This window comes from Pyrus communis, chromosome 5, assembly GCF_041283825.1.
Source record: "Pyrus communis isolate YQ-2024b chromosome 5, ASM4128382v1, whole genome shotgun sequence".
NCBI lineage: Eukaryota > Viridiplantae > Streptophyta > Magnoliopsida > Rosales > Rosaceae > Pyrus > Pyrus communis.
This window is the reverse complement of record NC_142569.1, coordinates 34,947,247-34,968,100: the sequence shown is the minus strand read 5'-3', so window position 1 is coordinate 34,968,100 and position 20,854 is coordinate 34,947,247. Positions and strand designations below refer to the sequence as shown.

At 37.2% G+C, this 20,854-nt stretch overlaps 2 protein-coding genes, 2 long non-coding RNA genes and 1 other non-coding gene across 5 annotated transcripts; 4 read left to right on the top strand and 1 right to left on the bottom strand.

The window, feature by feature from the left end:
- The first annotated feature begins 4,380 nt into the window (after positions 1-4,380).
- LOC148697225 (signal recognition particle RNA) lies at positions 4,381-4,686 on the top strand. The gene has a single exon (XR_015963241.1).
- A 1,150-nt stretch (positions 4,687-5,836) lies between these two features.
- On the top strand, positions 5,837-6,933 carry LOC137725105 (uncharacterized). Its single transcript, XM_068463700.2, has one exon. The coding sequence runs from the start codon at positions 5,883-5,885 to the stop codon at positions 6,834-6,836; it is 954 nt and encodes a 317-aa protein (XP_068319801.2). The 5' UTR covers positions 5,837-5,882; the 3' UTR covers positions 6,837-6,933.
- A 4,667-nt stretch (positions 6,934-11,600) lies between these two features.
- On the top strand, positions 11,601-12,356 carry LOC148697224 (uncharacterized). Its single transcript, XR_015963208.1, has 3 exons — positions 11,601-11,797; positions 11,883-11,997; positions 12,127-12,356. It is a non-coding gene; the product is annotated as an uncharacterized LOC148697224 (long non-coding RNA).
- Positions 12,357-14,256: 1,900 nt separating this feature from the next.
- LOC137721462 (uncharacterized) lies at positions 14,257-16,075 on the top strand. Its single transcript, XR_015963207.1, has 3 exons — positions 14,257-14,654; positions 15,003-15,502; positions 15,590-16,075. It is a non-coding gene; the product is annotated as an uncharacterized LOC137721462 (long non-coding RNA).
- A 1,000-nt stretch (positions 16,076-17,075) lies between these two features.
- Positions 17,076-20,291, bottom strand: LOC137726125 (alcohol dehydrogenase 1). Its single transcript, XM_068464999.2, has 10 exons — positions 20,142-20,291; positions 19,183-19,319; positions 18,997-19,043; positions 18,551-18,876; positions 18,361-18,443; positions 18,194-18,269; positions 18,021-18,082; positions 17,812-17,907; positions 17,550-17,711; positions 17,076-17,363 (listed from the first exon to the last, which is right to left on the bottom strand). The coding sequence occupies exons 1-10, from the start codon at positions 20,173-20,175 to the stop codon at positions 17,247-17,249; spliced, it is 1,140 nt and encodes a 379-aa protein (XP_068321100.2). The 5' UTR covers positions 20,176-20,291; the 3' UTR covers positions 17,076-17,246.
- Between the last annotated feature and the right edge of the window lie 563 nt (positions 20,292-20,854).

Below are 20,854 nucleotides of genomic sequence, written 5' to 3'. Positions count from 1 at the left end.
CCTTGACGACCCTTGAAGAAACCTCCAGCCCAATTCAAGATCAAGCTTCGACAGCCCTTAAATCGACATCTACATTGAGGGACTTCAAAGCATAGTGGTCAAATACAGTCACTATGCGAGGGACTTCAAAACACAAGTTCTATATGTGACATACACATGCATACGACGCGCCTTGAAGTGGGGGCATTTGTAGACATCAAAATTTCGGTGAAATAAATGTTCAACAACGCATTAAAGTTTCGACATGCCAAGGCATACGTGGCATGCGCCACATGTCGCACAAATTGTACACATGGCGTGTGACTCAACAAAATCGTTTGAGTCATCAAGAAGGACACATGTCAACACTTGGCGAAAAGGAATTATTTGATTTGATTTTAATTTAATTAAATCAAATGTTAATTGATGGAGTTAAATCACAAACTGGCCCACAAAAGAGTCCTGATTGTTTCATCAATTAATCAAGCCCACAATCAAGGCCAAATCCACCAGTAGTCAAGGCTTGGAAAGTCTATAAATAGGAGGCTCCAAGACAAAGAAAAGGGTCCATAAATCATTTCACACCCAGATGTTGAAGCTCTCAAGCACTCAAACCCCCAATCACTCAAGCACTCAATGAGACTCAGAAAATCCTTCGTGTTCTTCATCAAATCTCCATTGTCAAGATCCAAAACCTTGTGGTAATCGTTCATCCAAGATCAAGTCATCGCAACCCTTGGATCAACAACACTACAGGATCAACAACACTACACATCCACACATTTTGGAGATCGAATCAGAGGATCAAGTTGTAAAGAGATTATAACACTACAAATTCATTAATACAAACAAATTTATTTTGTACACATGTTCTTGTCTCATTTGTCGCAAGATTTTCGTATTCACAGTAATATCCAATATTTTCAGTTTCATATGAGTTTTTCGTGCTCCTATTTTGTATAAGCCTCTTAATGTTGGGGTTCAACATGTACTTTGATTTAATGTATAAGCTTACTTTGATTTAATGTATGAGCTTAAGTGTGTGTATTTTGATAGGTTTTCAATTCTTTGTTGATAACTCGGGAGGTTCTCTCCTTTAAATGTGGAAGTTATGGAGAGTATTGCACATGAATACACAAAAACTCCAGTGTTGCTCTATGATGTGTGTGGTCTATGGATAGTAGAACCCAGAAGAAGAGAGTCAGTAGGAAGCTTCATGATGTAGTTTCATTTTTAAAGCTATCATCCTTATGCAAACTGATTGTTCTAGTTGGTTACCCTCATTGAGTACAAGTAAGAAATCTTGTACTTATTGAATGTATTATTCATACCACAGGTTTTCTTGCCCAGGAACAAATTCGTGAGGGCGTCGCCCAAAGCGGACAATATTGTACTACGGCGGAGTCGGGACGTGACATAAGGCCTTGCTCGCTCATGAATTGAAGAAATTTTGGGGTTTGTTTCTTCACTAATTTCTTGTAATTTGAGAATTCAAATGTTAAATTTTGGAGCTTAAATTTTGGGTAATTTGAGTTGAATATGTAAGAGAGTGCAAATTTTTTCATACAGAGGTATTCCTCATTTTGGTTTAAGGTACTGAATTAGAAGGAGAGGTTTTCTGGTGGAGAAAACATCACAGCGTAGAGGAAAATCAGGTTTTCTTTTGTAATTTTCACCACCAAAATATGTATGACTTATTCATCTTTGTACAGTTTTCTTTTGCAATTTTGATGCTCAATGGACTTTGTTGGAATTGAGAACATGATGGGGTTTTGGGCAATACCCAAGTTCTGTAATTTTCCCTGTTTGTTGTTATTAGCAACTTCTTTGTTCATGTTCGTTTGATAGTGTTTTGCTGCCTTGATTTTTTTTTTTAATTTTTTTTAATTTAAAATATCATGGGATTGGGGTTTTAAGATTTTAACAAAAAATTATATGAATTTTGGTGAATTTTGATGCTCAATGGACTTCGTTAACGGCTTCTAACTTTGTTTTGCTTTGGAATATTGGTGGGTTTTCATCAAATTTTGCTTATATCTTTGTGCAGTGTTTCTGTTGTATTATCTGGTCAAAGATACCTCCGTTCAGTAATTTGGAAAGCATGGTGAGATAATAGACTAATCAAATAGATGCATGTGATCAACAATAAAAGAGGTAAGCATCATCCTCTTTCTTCTTTTGTTATGATTGGTTGTATAGAGAATTGAGAAAAAAGTTGAAGACAATTCCGCGCTTTTGAGTTATATAGCAATTAGTAAATATAAAATGACATTGATTAGTTCACTGAAGTGTTGAATCTTTCATTAGTTTTATCTGTGGTGTGTGCTTGAGAATGAAAGCAATGGACATTATGTGGAATTGATTTCCTTTTTAATGTCAATAAAGAAAGGAATTGTTCCTTTATTAGCAATTATATGAAGTAGGCATATAATGCACTACAATGTCTACAATCGACTATTTTACATTTTGTATATAATTATAACTTTTGATCGTAAGCCACAGAAACTATCTGAAGGCCAAAGAATTGTGTATTTAGAAGAACAGAATATGGTGTAAAGCTTAAATTCTGGGCACTTAAATATATGTTTTTTTTTTCTTTCAAGAATTGGGTTTGTTTTGGTCTCCAAGAATTTTGCTTTGCTTGGTTACTGATTAATTTATGTGGTGGGAGTTTAGTTTTTGCTTTTCTGCCTATGTATATATGATTCGAAATGGACTATTCAGTTATAAATTTGTAATCGAAAAACTTGAAGGAGAGGTGAATCATAAACAGTGGTGGTAGAGTGATGGAGTTGAGGAGTTGAGAGTTTACGGGGTTTATTTGAATTTTAGTATGATGTTCCTAGCATGTTAGATCATTGAGACCGACTAACTGGTTGATTAATCACTAATTTGAAATATTTAAAGTGCAACTTTTCTTTAATTTCATTTCCTTTTGTATTTTCATTGGATTCGTTTTGTTTTTTTGCTTAATTTATCTTTAAAATGTTTGCATCTTAATACTTTAAATATGTTAATTTGTCCCTTTTTTTTATATAATTTTGTGCAATGTGAATGTAGGTTATTCTCAATCTACGGATGGTGATTATTTGACGACTTCTCCAAAGTTGGCTACTCAACCTTTGAAATACAGAGCCGAGGATGAGAGAGGAGTTAGATGAGCTAGAATTGGGTTTGTATCATTCTAAATTATTCATTTAGTTACCAATAAAAGATATGGTTGCCTAATCCAGTTTTGTATTTTCAACATCTTAAACACAGAGCAACGACAACCTGCCGCTCTTGGTAGTGGAAGGATAATGGGTCAGTGCCATCCGGTTCCATCATGGATAGCTGGGTTGCCCCAATTGAACCAATGCTTGTTTTGTTCATTTGTTAGGTAATCAGTAATTTGATCACCAACGAGTGGAATTATTGATTGAAATGTTGGAACTTTCATTGTTTTGAAACCCATTTCTCTTTTGTGGTAAACTTTAGTGCTTGGAGTTTGAATTTTAATTTGTCAATTGGAGATCATAACACTTGAATAAAAGAAACACAAAAATGATAAATATCAAGGTTAATCTATGTATTAGTCGGGAGAATGCACCGACTAGCTTTCTAAACAACCTTCACCTTGGGAGGGATTATCACCTTCCATACAAATTTCCAGTGTTGCATAAGGATTACCTTTGGAATTAGAGGTAGAAGCACAAAGTGATGGGGATTGCACAAGCTTCCTAGCAACATTATAACCATTTTTAACCATGAAGAATCCCCGCTCATGAAAGTGCCATATTAAACAATCCGCTGGCATACAAATACTAATAGGCATAGTGCGTATAAGATTCACCTCTACCTCCAAAAATAATGCAGATAAAACTTCGAGGCTCAAAGACTTGCTTACTGGATCAAGTAGTTCCTGCACCCTCATATGTTTCTGCGAAACTGGTGCCACTGATAACACTTTGAATGTATTCGGCCTTGGAAGCCACCTAAAATGTCATACGCGTATCGTCGCTCCATTGCCTACAACAAAATATTGAAGACCAAAGAAGTATTTGTCGAGCAACTAGAAATCTGTCTATATGCTTGAACATGGTGATTCAATTGCTTAATTAACTTGCACAATGGCCAACATGTTGAGCTTACAAATAGACCTTTGATGCATACTCATATACTGAAGCTAGTAGCTTGTAGTTCAATGTCTTAATGGACAGGGTATTGGGTTTTTTCCCATGCGTCATTAGTTCGAAACTCCCCCTCATTATTATAATAGTTTTGAATCATCCCTCTCTTTTATAACAATAAATAAAATTTTCCAAAATACATTAAATAAATTTAAGCTAGTTAAATAGTCCCACATCGGGCAAGTGAAGTGCAAAACTGTTCTTTATAATACCAGCACAAGGATGAATAATCGTCGAGCTTAGTAACGCAAGCTTGTAACCTAAGTGGGGGCATTGAGGTGTTGGAACATTGGTTCAGCATTAGCTGTCCGGGTCTGCAGTGGCTATATTCCGGCCTGCCCATTCCAAGCTAGGAGTTGAGTTGTGCGGCTTGAGCGAAGGCTCTAGGCTACACGATTTCTAGAGCAGAGGGAACCGCGTAAGGCTGGTTTCACAGAGCAACGATTACCCCCCGCTCTTGGCAGTGGAAGGATAACGGGTCGGTGCCATCTGGATCCATCATGGATAGCTGTGCTGCCCCGATTGAACCAATGCTTTTTTTTTTTTCTTTTTTTTTTTTTTTTGCTTTGTGTGATTACTATGTATAAATTGTGTGATGGCATCAACTAGTAATTCGATTTCTAGAGTGGAGGGAACCACGTAAGGCTGGTTTCACAGAGCAACGATTACCCCTGCTCTTGGCAGTGGAAGGATAACGGATCGGTGCCATCCGGATCCATCATGGATAGCTAGGCTACCCCAATTGAACAAATGCTTTATTTGTTTATTTTTTGTTTATTTTTTTTTTAAGGCTTTGTGTGATTACTTTGTATAAATTGTGTGATGGCATCAACTAGTAATTTGATCTTGTTTAATATATTGCATATTGTGAAATGTCTCTTTGTTCACCAAAGAGTGGAATTATTGATTGAAATGTTGGAACTTTCAATTTTCTGAAACCCCAATTTTCTTTTGTGCTAAACTTTAGAACTTGGAGTTAGAATTTTTAATTTGTCAATTGGAGATCATAACACTTGAGTAAAATAAACACAAAATGATAATTATTAAGGTTAATCACATCGAACTTTAACGATCTCTATTTATTTATTTTTAAATGCGAATTAGTTGTGGAGCTCACACCACATCGAACTTTAACGATCCAAACTATGTATTTTTCAAGTTACACCTCATAGATCATCCTTGCTAAATATTAACAAAATCAGAAATATTTGAGGCATCTAATTAATAGTTCAGAGAAATTGACACTTTGTTCAACAAGAAACAATGAAATTTTATTGTGATAATTAAATAGGCAAATGGTTTGAGATTGAATTGAATTTTTGCAAGGATGATCTATGAATTGAGACTTGCAAAATAAACGGTTCGGATCATTGAAAATCAATGTGAAGTAGGCCTTACAACTAGTCTCATTTTTACCCAAGAATGGAAATCCATTTGGACAAAGGCCTTGTGTCACACACACACTCAGCAAACTAAAAAACTATAACACCTTGGTGGAGGAATTGCAATATAAGAGAAACAAGAAAACTTCGAGAAGTGTTTTGGAATGCAAACAAACCCCTTTTCCAGCTCCAAATCTTAGAATGAGAGTTAAGTCACTAACATTAAAATATGAACTCTTACTTTTAATTTAGTATAAACTCTTTGCTACAAATAGGCTTTTCAAATGCACCACTTTCTCCACAACAATTCAATTCTCATCTACCACGTTACAGACTTTAAGTTACAAACAAGATGGCCAATCCAAATAGCTACTACTTCCCATTTTTCCCTCCACCACCTCCGTCCCCGGGGGCAAATCCTCCAAGGCACTCAACCCCACCACCTCCTCCATCAGCAAAACCACCAAGTCAATCAACCCCACCACCAACTCCGTCAGCAAAGCCACCACGTCCATCAATCCCACCACCACCTCCGTCAGCAAAGCCTCCAAGTCACTCAACCCCACCACCACCTCCATCAGCAAAACCACCAAGTCAATCAACCCCACCGCTGACTCCGTCAGCAAAGCCGCCACATCAATCAATCCCACCACCACCACCCCCGGGGGCAAAGCCTCCAAGCCCCTCAACCCCATCACCACCACATAAGCCATTTAGGCCACCGCCCCCACCTCACGTACGCCCTCCGCCACCGCAATTGCCACCATCACCAACCCCGGACAATCATCCCACCGTCATAGTCATTGTGTTCATATCATTAGGTTCCGTTTTCTTCCTTGCATTCCTTGCAGTTGCCCTACTCTGTTACATCAAGAGGAGAAAGAAGAAGACAATCCAAGAAACCGACTTCATTCACATCGACAAACACCGGAAGATCAAGGAAGCCATTGTCGAAGGTCCCAACGGACCCCAAGCCGTGGTGTTGTCGGTTGAGGATGATGTCCATATCGACGAGGAGATAAGGAAGAATGAGACAATTAGTCACGAGGGTTTGCATGGAAAAGTAAAGAGTTCAGGTGTCCAATCAGATACCGAAATCGTTAACGTCAATGAACATCGGAAGGTGAAGGAAGACATCGTAGAAGGTCCGCATGGGTCGAAAGCTGTGGTGTTGACAATTGACGACGATGTTCATATCGACGAAATAATAAGGAAGAACGAGAGGGTTGGTAAAGGTTTGCATGGCAATGCAGAGGCAGTGAAAATTGATGAGCCGTCAACGAGTTCACATGTTGGTCAGCAATAATAATCTTGTATGCACATTTGATGAAGTCGTGATTAACTCATGTAACTAATAAAAATTCATCACTGAAAACTGATATATATTTGACTGTTCTTTTTAAGATGGATCTGTAAAGATTTTACGTATGTCAAATAAGCTGTTTCATGTTTGAACCAGCCTCCCTCAGGCTAATGCAACTAAAGTCCTTTGATTTTTAATAGAACCAAGTCAATCAACGTAACCACCATCGCCCCCGGTGAAAAAGCCGGCACTTCCTCAACCCCACCGCCACCACCAACCCGGGGTAGATTTTTTTAATCTTAACTTTTTTACTATTTATTTAGTTTTTTGTTAACATCACTTTTTTCCGCACAATTCGATCAAATTTTTTTGAATGAGATGTGGAAGAAGGTTGAAGAAAGCCTAGAAAAAATTTGAATGATGAAGTGTTTTGTGTGAGAATTAAAAAGAAAAAAAAAATTGGTAGATGGATGAACAAATGTCATGCCTATATGTGAAGGGGTCTGTTTCTTTTTTTTTTTCAAATGGTATATATTCGATTATTTACAAACTTTGGATTAATGTATGCATGAATCTTGACCTTCCAAATATATGGGCCTCCAATTATCGCTTGTTTGGCGAGTATTAGGCATATTTGCGCGTGAACCTCTCTTCTTTTTCCTTTGAGGAGCCCACATTATGCATCTTTACCTGCATTTTCCGGTGAGTGGCAAAATTTGCAACTTATACAGCACCGAGACTGGAGCAACTTCCGGCTGCGGGAAATGTAAACGTTGCTTTACAATCCCATTTGGAAGATTGGAGATGCTCTTAGAAGCACGGTTGTGTTGTCTGCTTACATACTTTCACTGTATAAATAGGTTGGGAGCTAGCTACAAGCTTGGCCTACCCTTTTCACCTACACAAACAGAGGAACATGAGAGATGTCAAATGCAACCAAACAGAAGGACTCGGTAGGGACAGATACATGACAGTTTTAGTTGGAATGCCAACCAAAAGGACTCAAGTCAGTTGTTTATATACACATAAGGATATTGCTTGGCGAATAAGAATTCATTCCTTGTTGAATAAGGTTGTGACATTTAACTTAGTTTTAAATATTTTATTTCTTATTTTTATGTCTACTTTGCCCCCTTGGCGAATAAGAAGAAACAATAAATTCCCTAACAGTGTGTTTGGATGTGGAAAACTAAGTCGGAAATTAGGTACAAGTCGGGATTTGAGGGATGAGAATTCGATTTTTTTTGCGTTTGTCAACTTGACGCCCATAAATCAACAATTGACGCATGGAAAACCTCAGGGAAATTGGGGCTCTAATTTTTGAGTTCAAATTCCGCAAAAGGAGTTCTCATTTTACAATTTCAATTGAGAGGGAAACTGTCTCTTCCAGCGACCCAAAAGTTCAGATAAAACTTCACCTAAAGCAAAAAGAAGAACTACAAAAAAAGAAGAAATGAACTGCAATACACTCCACTCTGAGAATGAATTTATCAATTGTGTGATGGTTTGGGTTATCTGAATCTGCTAATGAATGGAATTTGGTGATGGGGCGGCTGTGCTTGAGATTAGATGGTTGGTTGTGTGGCTGGGTAGGTAGAGGCTATGGGGTGGGGGGGGGATATGGATGGGTAGTATGGACTAGAGGAGCGTGTTTGAAATAGAGAAAACAGTGGCTTTTGCACAATTTTTTTCCCAAGAGTTTGACCTTGGTACCTTTGGATTTTGGTATCTATGCAGGACTAGTTGAAGCGAAGCAAACAAAGGCAGGTATTCTTCTTGACTAGCCTTCATGCATGTGCTTACTTCGTGTGCAAAAAATATTTTTTGAATTACTGCATGCTACGCGCGACTTACACATTTATATATTTATATACATGAATTGCTTCAATATCTTTTTTTTTTTATGACAAAAAGAAAGTCAAATATTTGGACTAAATGAATAATATTAGACCATGCTAAAAGAAACCCCTCATAAATCAATCAAAGCAGCTGAATCTACATAATAAAATCGGTCTTTTAATTTCCATCTACATTCTTTTGAATTTACATTAAAAATAAAGAAAATAATATTTAATAAACAACTGATTGAATCACATTATTGCTAGCCCATTGTGAGGCTAAGTCCACTCCCCTCCCCCTTAGTGCAGATAATATCGTTTGTTAAAAAAAAAATCATTTAACAATTAATTGAATCACATTATTATGCTCTTGTGAAAGAACTTTTTTATAACCGGCACTACGCACCACTTAAGATATTTTGAACGTGTTTAAAAATAGATAAAACAATATTTAATAAAAAACTGATTGAATCACGTTATTGTTAGCCCATTATGAGGCTAAGTCCACCTCCTTCCCCTTTAGTGTAGATAATATCATTTGTTCAAAAAAAAAAAATTGACAACTAGTTGAATCACATTATTATTCACGTGCGAAAGACTTTTTTTTTATAACCGGCACTACACTCATGTTAAGATGTTTGGAACATGTTTAAAAATAGAGAAAATAATATTTAATGAACAATTGATTGAATCAAATTATTGCTAGCCCGTTGTGAGGTACTAATTATAAAAAATTAAAAAAAGAACACGGTACAAAAAAACTAAAAAATGCTGTTTATATGACGAAAATAACTCTATATTATTTTGAACTGCTTTTAAACGTTTTTGTTTTGAGAGCATTTTGTGCAAATATTTTTTGGTGAATTTGTGATCCCAAATTTAGGTTGCTGGCTTTATATATAAAGATTTGATAGTTTAATTGCACAGGGGTGCAGAACTTGTTGAAATGAAGGAAAAACAAAATATATGATTTATGTCATTTGAAAATTCCGCGGACCGATACACCAAGGAAAAACAAATGCACTTTAATTTATGTCATTTTCTTACCTCAACGGTGTAGATTTTCGTCAATTCCATCCTAGACGGAAGTTTGCGGCCACAGTACGTTTCCAATGCAACAACAGAGGAAGCCCTTCTATTCGGTTCTTGGCAAAGTGGTTCATTTTTTAAAGTGCAAGAAGCAATTCAAAAATTCATGTCTGATTGCAAACATAAGTACAATTAGTAAGAACCATATAACCAAGTAACTAAATTTCACATTCATAAGGTGATGCTTAATTGGAAGCAAAATGCATAACATCTAAACTAAGCGCTATCAATCAAAGGATGTTAGAATATAAGCATGAGTATGAATCTACGGATTAAGTTATTTGATTCAAGATTAGATAGGAAGTCTTATTGGGAATGGATTTGTAACCCCTGTTATGCTGAAACACTGTGTAATAATGAATTGGTTGTCTATATGGATTCTAATAGGGGAATTCTTATAAAGACTTGGCTAGGATTATGTTGTATATAAAGTGGGGGCTGCCTTCACACATCGACACTTTGAGTTTGCAAAGGTATTCCATATAAGAGTCGACGACATATCTTTAATTTTCTGTCAATGAAAGAAACCCGACTAGGCATGGGGTTTAATTAGAGAAATCTTTAACATAGGGCAGATATTGGTGTTTTCTTGTATGTATTTACCGTCTGATGATAAATTTTTGGGATTTTTTTTAGTGTTTTCATTGTTGCATTATTGTTGTGATGGCGTCTGAGGAAGCATACCTACAACATCTGGTGGCTGGGTATGTTTTTTGTCTTTGTCTCATCAAAAGTTTGTTCTGTAATATGAAATACATGATTAATAATGTATTTTTAATTTTGTTTTGTTAAGGCACCAAGTCCCAACTCGGGTATACGATCTGTTAACTCCCCTACAAAATGGATCAACAACAACAATAATGTAAGTCTTTAGAATTGTACAACAATAATTTAAATCTTTAGAATTGTACATAAATGTTGAGTTATGAGATTTATTTGTTTAATATCATATAATATTTTACAGGAATTCATTTTTAGTTTCGGTGCCAAGTTTGAATATGAGCGTCACTGTTCATCCGGCAGACTCAGGATTAAATTTGGCTAAAAAAATTAGTGCTGAAACGGGAGAAGACCTGAACCAATTAGTAATGGTAACACATGGTTATCATATTATGCGTCATATAGAATTAAGAGAAATTCCGGGAATTAAAGATTATAGAGATATAGATATAGGATCAATGGGGAATGTATCCATATCCTCTATACCCAGCTGAGTCAACAATTAGATGCACACTATTTATGGATGTACCAATTGCTAGTGATAGGTTGTCCGTCGAAATATTTAGCAGTTTGAACGAATGGGCTGTTGAATACTTTGGGACTCCCGCTAAGTTTACTTTGAGAGATAAAGAGCGTGCGGCAGAGACCCACCCGTAGTCTCCCAACAACCATCCTCCCGATTCACCTACAGGTCCCCCTCCACCACCCTTCCCACCGCACCAGCCCCACCACCCCACTCTGGCTCCCTCCCCACCTCACCAGACGAACGACCGCCAACCCTGCCCGCCCCTCCGACGAAGATACACACTATTTATGGATGTACCAATAGCTAGTGATAGGTTGTCTGTAGAAATACTAAGCGGTTTGAATGGATGGGCTGTTGGATATTTTGGGTCACCTGCTAGGTTTAGTTTGAGAGATAAAAAGCGTGTGGCGGTGACCCACCCGCAGCCTCCCAACAATCATCCTCCAAATTCATCTACAGGTTCCCCTCCGCCTCTCCCTCCACTAACCTCCCCACCGCACCAGATCAACGACCGCCAACCCCGCCTGGTCCTACGACGTAGCCCCCGACTTGCTGAACGGTCAGAGACAACTCAAGTACTGCTTAAGTTTATTCTTTATTTATTTATTTATTATTATTATTATTATTTTATGAGTTTTGCTTTAGAATCACTCAAAAACATGAAATGCTTTTAATTAATCTCACATGCTTTACTTGTTAAATTCGTAGGTTTTAACAGCCAAGTCAGGAGAAGAAGATAGTCGTGATACATCTTACTTGCTAAGAAAAGCCTCACCTTCTATGGGAATCAAGTAGAATTCTCACCCCAACCCAAGAAAATTTCATTATATTTCATTTTTCTGTATGAGCTGTTACAGTTTTTATGTTTGTATTCAGGTATACTAATGTTGAAGAACCATCAAATATCTCACTCAACAAGAGGCATGTCCAAGCTTTATCTAGAAGTGAAGGGCACAAACAAATGAAAGTTACTGAATCTGATGCTTGCGTGGTATGCCTCTTTGGTTAAGTTATACTCACTTCTCTATATCATTTAATATTTATTGTGTACCAATTTGATTAGTGGCATTAGATATCTCTTGTGTTCCATTTTGATTGATGGCTTTATGTCACTAAGCAGGGAAGTCGAAAGCTTGAAGGAAGGTTTAGAAGTTTTTGAAAGAAAGACGAAAACAAAGGCAAAATCTGAGATATTTATAGGGGACCTCTCAAGCAGGGCGGATGGAAATAGGGACCAAGGAGGTCCCAGGACCACCCAAGTTCGGAAAATATAAATGTGAAAGTCTTTTGAGGATCTTTTGAATATTTGGTACATGTCTTTTTTTGTGCTTACTAAATCTTTGATGTAATACATGCTAGACTTATCTCGATATGTTGTATCGACAACACTTGACAAATTTTCTCTATATTACTCATCAAAATGTTCTTTAGACAACTATCCATTCTCAAGTGAAACACCCTTTCAGATACATAGTTCGGAGCAATTGTGGGATCATGGATTTCTAGAGCCAAAATAGGGTGATTGGAACACTTACCTTAAAAATCTGATCATAAACTAAACAGCTCCCATCAGATTAAGTTGCTCAAACGGACAGATGCCACCACATCTTGCTATACATCGTGCCAGAAGATTTAGAACCCATTTTCAAGAAGGCACACTTGTCGCTTGTAATGAGTAATTCTAACCATTATGCTACTTAACCGTTTGTTATTTATTTCTACAATATGAGGTATTAGAAGATCAATGATCAAAAAGCTTAAATTAAACTGCACATATGTTGCAAGTAATGAACTTCTAAACAAAGAAAGTAAAAAAGACAAAATACTTTATATATGTTGTGGCCAATTTACTAAGGGGAAGAGGGAGGGTGCAACAACAGAGAAAATGAATAACGCGAAAGGAAATTGTAGGATGTATTTTTAAGTATGAAAAATGAGAAACTTGCTCTTCAAATAATACATAGTCTAATAAAAAAGAATCATTAGAGTAAACAATAATCATAAATTAATCTATAAATTTACAAGACCACACATGTGCTAAATATCATTTACAATAATATAAGAGTTTGGGTAAATTACACAAAACTACCTCAACTATGGGTCTCAAACCTCATGTTTTAAAGTTACAATGGAATACCTCATTTTACAAATTGTTTCAATGTCAGACCTTTGTTAGTTTTCTGTTAGTTTGTATATCAATTTTTCTGTTAAATGTTGACGTGGCTTGAAGCGAACCCACCACGTGAAAACCATTAAAATCTAGAAAATCTTCAAATAACGAATCAAAGAATATAAATTTAAATTGACAACTCAATCAGATTAGAGTCATCTTAGATTCAAAATTACTTCTCTTTGTGACGTTGTTGGAGTATATTGAGAGCTCGACGAAGAGCAGGATTTCGAGATCTGGTAGGATCGGCTGGCGATGGTGGTTTTCTCATCGACGGTGCCTGTGGAGGTGGTGATTGAAACTCAGTTTTTTCCTCTCTTCCGATTCGAATTCCCGGTTCTTCTGCCTCCAAATTTGTTTGAACGCCTTTTTGGTGAAGGGATGGGAGATGGACGGAAGGGGGAAGGAAGGTGAGGATGGATGTTTGAATGCCTTCCCGACGTCAAATTCTTAGAAATTCCACTGTTCGATTCGCAATGAACGACGACAAACAGCGTGAAATTTGGGTGGGTCTTGTTCGTGTCACCAAGAACAGTGGAACGGTGGTGGCAGCGACAGTACTTGTTGCCAGAGTTCTCCTTAAAATCACTAGCTGGAAAGCTCGCCTAGGATACGAGTCGGGGCAAATGGAAGGAAAAAGAGGAAAGGTTGGGGGAGACGGAAAGGGTGAGGGTGATGGGTTGGTAAGGTAGGTCCACAATTATTTACAAAAATATTTAAATAATTTTATCTTTAATTTATTAATATTTTTATCCAATTGGAGAAGCGAGTGGGTCTCACTCCAAGCCATGTTAGCATTTCACAGAAAAATCAACGACAAACGGATGGAGGTTTGACATTGCAACAAATTCGTAAGATGTGGTATGATATTGTAATTTTTAAAACATGAAGTATAAGATTATGGTTCGACCTATAATTAAAGTAATTTTGTGTAATTTAGACTAAGAGTTTTATTGAGAAATTTAAATAAAAGAGAGAATTCACAAAATTTAATTTAATATATTCTAAAACTGAAAAGTTTTTTTCGCCGGATTTTACCCTCACATATTTAGTCTAATTCTGATTTTGTCCGTCAGATTTCCTTCCTTTTTTCTTTTTTTTTGCCTTCCCTCCCCTACTTTTTTCTACCCCCTCGCTCGATCCTATCTCCTTCTGTCATTCTCTCTCTAAAATATTCTGCCTTTTCTCTCTAAAAGTCCTCTCTCTCTCCTCCTTCGCCGAACCACGACGCCGTTTCTTCTAACCGTCGACCTCGCCCACCTCGCCATCACCCTGCGAACTTCCTCCTTCAACTCTTTTCAACGTTTTCAAACACCCCAAACGACAAAACCACCGCTTCATTCTTCATCAGTTCACGCAGACCACCGCCACCACTACCACCACTTCAGCCAAATCCGACGAAGGGCGCCACTACACACGTGTGAATCTTCCTGCGCCACCAGTCTCCGCAACGTTTTCCGAAGCCCGCTTGACTGAAGGTAAGCGAATTTGGTGTTCTGGATTATATTGGAATTTAAATAGGTTTGGTTTCAATAACTTTTTATGTTTTTAAAATTGTATGCTCCGATTACCTTGGAATTTGAGTTTGGATTGGAATTTGATTTTGCTTCACAAAGTTCTGATAAAATCCTAACAGAAATTTAGGAACGTGTATTTTTCTTTGGATCTTTCTTCTGATTGTTTGGGTATCAACCAAGGACTGACTGAGGGTGGGTTCAAGTTTTCCGACGTAATTGTTAATCTTTGTAATTTGATTATTTTGAGCTCTTATTTTTATAAATCTGTTTTTGAAGGAATTAATTGTAAATTGTTATGTCGAATTTCAGGCACGAAGCCTAGAGAGAGTTTTCGTCTGCACCATTAAGTAAAAGATTCGATATGTTCACTCTGGACTCTGGAGACTGTGGATGGCATCTGTGTAGCCATTAAAGGGTTCATAAACGAGCAGAACACTATTCATAGCTAATATAGCACCCTTCCCACCTTAGCAGCCCCAGCATCCCACTCTAGCTCCCTCCCCACCTCACCAGATGAATGACCGCCAACCTTGCATGGCCTTTTGACATAGATACACACTAATTATGGATGTACCAATAGCTAGTGATAAGTTGTCTGTAGAAATACTTAGCGGTTTGAATGAATGGGCTGTTGGATACTTTGGGACTCCCGCTAGGTTTAGTTTGAGAGATAAGAAGCGTTTGGCGGTGACCCACCCACAGCCTCTCAACAACCATCCTCCCGATCGACGACCGCCTACCCCACCTGGTCCGATGACGTAGCCCCCGTCTTGCTGAAAAGGTCAGAGAAAACTAAAGGACCACTAAAGGTAAATTCTTTTTCTATGACTTAGAATCACTCAAAGACATGAAATTTTTTCAATTGATCTCACATGCTTTATTTGTTAAATTCGTAGGTATTAACAGCCAAGTCAGGAGAAGAAGATTGTCATGATACATAGACAACCAAACTAAAAGAAAAAGAAAAAGAAAAAGAATCAAAGTGTTTCCCATTCAGCAGGGTCAATTGAAGAGAGTTCCGTTTTGGCAAATTTTGTTCGTCTGTGCCCGTTATACAGTCCTGTTCCAGACCGGAAGTGTTTGTTCGCTCCTGTTTTGGAAGTGTTTGTTCGTTCCTGTTCCAGACACGGTACCATTGTATTGCACTGTAACACAAGTCGTTGTTCATTGTTTCGACACAGGCTACTTCGGGCTTGGATAAATCTCGACTTGGGGATGGGGAGGTTGTTGATTCAGTTGCATTGCCTTCCATTTGCCTCCTGTTATTGCTGATCTTGTGATTGTTATAATCGAATGCTACTGTTATCATAACATTGTTGAATTGTTGTTTTTGTTTAACGAAACAATATAATAGACTTAATCTCCTACTGATGTTGAATTTAGACCTCCCTCCCTCTGTCTTTATCGTTTTCTTTGTCTCTCCCAAGCTTGTTATTCTTTGATAAATTTTTGCTCCAGTTTATATGAGGAATAGGTAATTTGCTCCATTTGAAATTCAAGCGTTTGGATTACAAAGTTGACACCAAGATACCAAGAATTTAAGTTGGAGATTTCAAACAAAAAATATATCAATTATATTTTTTTTATGTCGTCCATTCATTTTCAATCCAACGGTTCTTATCTAGATGTGTAAATAGCATGTGTACCGTGTACATGAGAGAAAAATCTGTTATAGAGCATTGCCCCATGCATTCATGCAAGCATTGTAGTTTTTAATTTTTTATTTATTACAAGTTTTATTCACGCTAGGTTGTACTAAGAAAAAAAAGGAGGGTTTGAATTGAAGAAATAGTATTGAAGATGAAGACGCTAACCGTCCAAACCATCCACCACTTATACAAGTAAAAATTCTCTCCCACTTATCTTTCACAGGTGAGCGGTTAAAATTTGACCAAATAAAATTTAAGAGATTTAATTAAATCTCAACCTTTATTTTGTGTTTTGATGGTCAAGATCAAGAGAACATCACTGCACATGCACCGATAGTTTTCCATGCATTGGTGTTGCGGTGAGTGGATGGAATTATTACCACTGTCTAATTAAAATAGAGGCTTGGCCTTAATTGTGGCACGGCCTATTAGTTAAAGGCTTGATCAGTTTCAAGGATATCTCTTGGGTTAGTGACTCGAGTGAATTTAGTCTGGGGGAATCAAGAAAAGATGGTTTCTCAGTAGTCCTTAAGGAAATTAGGATGGAATGATCTTAACTAGTTTGAAAGAGGGTGTACAAAAGATGTATCGTGTTAAATATGAGCCTCGGTTTTTATGTGTACGGTTGTACTTTCCCTAAGGATTAAGGCAAAAAAGAAACACAGCGATTTACTCTAAATCCTTCAATCAGGGAATAGATACATGATAGATTGGTAGGGAGAACGAAAAAACATGAAGCAAAATACGTTTATAAATTGAAAAATGGTAGGGAAAATCATAAACCATATCCTCTCCAAATTTGCAATACCCTCAAAAATCAATGTAACCATACTTATTTTAATGAACAGCAGATAGATGTATAAGTTCCCTCCATTAACAAGTAACAAGTCACTAGTTTTTTCTCTTAATTCTCCATGCGGATGACGCACCGGATGGACTGTCCAGAAAGCATCAAGTCGAATGCTTTGTTGATGTCGGCGAACGAGACCGAGTGAGTGATAAATTTGTCCAGTTCCAGTTCCTGCAAAGATCAACACAAGGTGAGTCTTACCGCATTATCGGGTGGTTTCACAAAATTGGTTTCGGAAATAGAAAGGGAAATGCGACCTAAAAGCTTAGGCCTTCATATGAAAAGGTCACAGAAACTTAAATAAGCTAAATCATCGGGTGGTTCCACAAATTTGGTTGAAAAGGAAATATGAACTACCTTGTTCATGTACTTCTCCACAACACCTGGTAGATCGGTGCGGGGCTTGTAGTTACCGTAGAAGGTACCCTTAAGAGTCCTCTCATTCAGGAAATTCATTGGATGGGTTTTGAATGCATCATCTTTGTTTGGCACACCAACTAGTACCGCAAGACCCCAACCCTAAATTTAGAAAGAATAGAAACAAAGAAAAGTAAACTTTAGATTTGAATAGTAATGTTATTCTAGCATTATATCCAATTAAACAACAAAAGAGGCTTACATCATGAACACATTCAAATGCAGAAATCATCGCCTGAATGCTTCCGGTGCACTCAACGCTCCTATCAACTCCACCATTGGTCATCTCAGCAATCACCTTTTAATCAAAGCCAAACGTTAGTCGCTGCTGACACAAAAGGGGAAAATGGGAATGCTTGGCTCCAAGTGATCAGACACAAACATAAAATTAAATTGATTTATGTAACTAACCTCTTGCACTGGTTTGTTATGATCTTTCGGATTCACAAATTCATTCACCCCAAACTTCTTGGCTGCCATAAAGTATAGAAACCATTAGAAATTATTTAGTGAAAGACATCTCAACCAGGCATGAAGAGCTAAGTCCTTATTCGTTAAATAGATGTATGATCGAATTGACTGACCTTCTTCAAAGCGATTGGAATTCAAATCAACACCGATGATCCTTGAACAGCCCGAAATCCTTGCACCTTCGGCGGCCTAAAAGAGTGACAAGATGAACAAAAAATCATTACGATACTCCAAACTATCTAAAAAGTGCCACAATAGAGGAGCAATAAGAATGACTTACAGCAAGACCAACAGCTCCCAATCCAAAAATGGCAATAGATGAACCCTTTTTCGGTTTTGCAACATTCACAGTGGCGCCAAGACCTTCAAATACACCAACGAAAACAATAATTGATTACTCTAGAAAGAAAAATTGAAAAACCATTAATTTCTAACTTTCTAACTGTTAAAATGTGAGAAGTCTTTCAAACCTGTGCATATTCCGCAACTAAGAACGCAAACTTTGTCAAGGGGAGCAGCCGGGTTGACCTTAGCAAGGGAACCAACATGACAAACGGTGTACTCACTGAAGGTGGAGGTACCAACAAAGTGATAAATTGGCTTTCCATCCTTGGAGAACCTGGACTGGCCATCATTCAACATAGTACCCCTATCAGTATTGATCCTCAGCAGATCACACATGTTGCTTTCCTCCGACTTACAGTGCGTGCACTCCTTGCACTCCCCAGTGAACACGGGGAGGACATGGTCACCCGGCTGGAGTTCAGTTACACCCTCGCCTACGCTTTCCACAACTCTAAACACAAAATGACAGGCAAACAAAATTTAGAAACGTAAACACACTGCGTAAAATGGAAGCAAATACGTAGTTTATTACAAATTATGTAGCTTTAATATTCAGAGATCATGTACATACCCTCCAGCTTCATGACCGAAAATGCGAGGAAACAGTGGTTGTTGTCCCTGTGACATAGCATATATGTTTCAGTTTCAACTTGACTAATCAATTGCAGGTTATGGACAAAGCATTATAATTTATAAACATGTGAAAAGTCATGCTTAATATTAAAGTAGACATGGCATTCAAAGTTGAAATTTTTACTTTGGCTTCCCAGAAGTAGACATCGGTGTGGCAAAGAGCGGTGAAGAGGATCTTCAAGCGAACTTCATGTTTCTGCGGTGGTGCCACCTCCACTTCCTCAATTGACAGCGGCTTCCCCGCTTCCCATGCCACCGCGGCTGCAACCGACAAGTCAATTTCTTTTCAATCAATTTTCGAAAATTTCAAAACTAAACTTCATTACTTTCTTATGAAATCCACGAAAACCAAATCAAAATAAATCCTCCTCACCCTCACTCTCATCCTCATCCTCAACATCATATAGAATTATAAACAATATTTAAAAGAAAATAGAAAATCCCAAGCATCTTTATATTAAAAAGAAAAAGAAAACAGCACTAGGATCATGCAAAAGGATAAAAGAAAGAGAATTGATCACTCCAAATGCAAATGTATAAGCAACTATTATTCATAACCATCACTTAAACTATAATATGAAGGAAATTCATTGTTTCAACCAAATATTAGAGAGAGAGAATCCAACAATGGCTGTGTCAAAAATTAAACAAACAAATAAAAATTGATTAAAAGGGGCAAATTCCCATTTTCAATCATAAAAAAATAAAAAAAAAACTAATGAAAAGAGTTTAAAAACTTTGAGTTTTAACGATAAGTACAAAATAAAAGGTAAAATAAATAATATCATGATTGATTTTTTAATGTAAAAATATGATTTTTTGTTAAAATAACCAACATGACTTTTCTTTAAAACTTTAAAAATAAAAAAAATGAGTTGGCATATTCCAAACTCCAAAGTCCCATCATCAGAAAAGAGAATCTAAGTCTAACAAAAGTGATCAACGAGAAACATGATCACGCATGCCCGGAGCTCGTGGTGAACATGACAATCGATCAAATCGGTAAATCAATCGATCAAATCATTGATACAGAACGCGTGGATAACTTGACTAAAGGAGAGAGGGAATGGTTGGTGCGCTCACCTTTGCACTTGATAACCTGACCAGCCGTTGACATTCTGGAATGAGCTTCTGTTTTCTTGTGATGATTACTGTATTTTTGTAATGAGCGATGTGATTGATGGCGTTCAAAAGACACTGCTTTTGGTTGTGGAAACTGTCGGAAGTGAATGGCAAGTATTTATAGTGCTGAAAAATAAGACAAAACCGCTCAAGAAAAGTGGAAAACCTGTACGAAAATACCATTTTCTACCAAAAGCTTATTACTTGCAGCCCAAACAAAATTCTCCGTGATTAATTCTGTGTGTGCGTCGATGAAAATACCAAAACCACTTTTGATTTTTTTTATTTGGGTATATTATCAATTTCCCCCCTGAATTTGTGACCATTGGCCAATTTCCCCCCTGAACTTTAATTTTGGCCAATTTCCCCCCTCAACTCTCATAATTAGTCAATTCCCCCCCTGAACTTTAATTTGACCAATTTCCCCCATCAACTCTCATAATTAGTCAATTTGCACCCTACTGTTTATTTTATTTTATTTTTTTTTTAATTTTCCATCTATTCTTTTCTTAATTTTCAATCTTTTTAATAGCTTCCAACAAAGTACTAAAATTAACATAAACTCACCTGCATAATATAGGGTAAAATGTACAAAAACATAATACAGTTAGTATGTGACATGGGTTGATTATAAGAAAAAGTTATGAATCGGGTTTAAAGCATGTAGAAGAAGA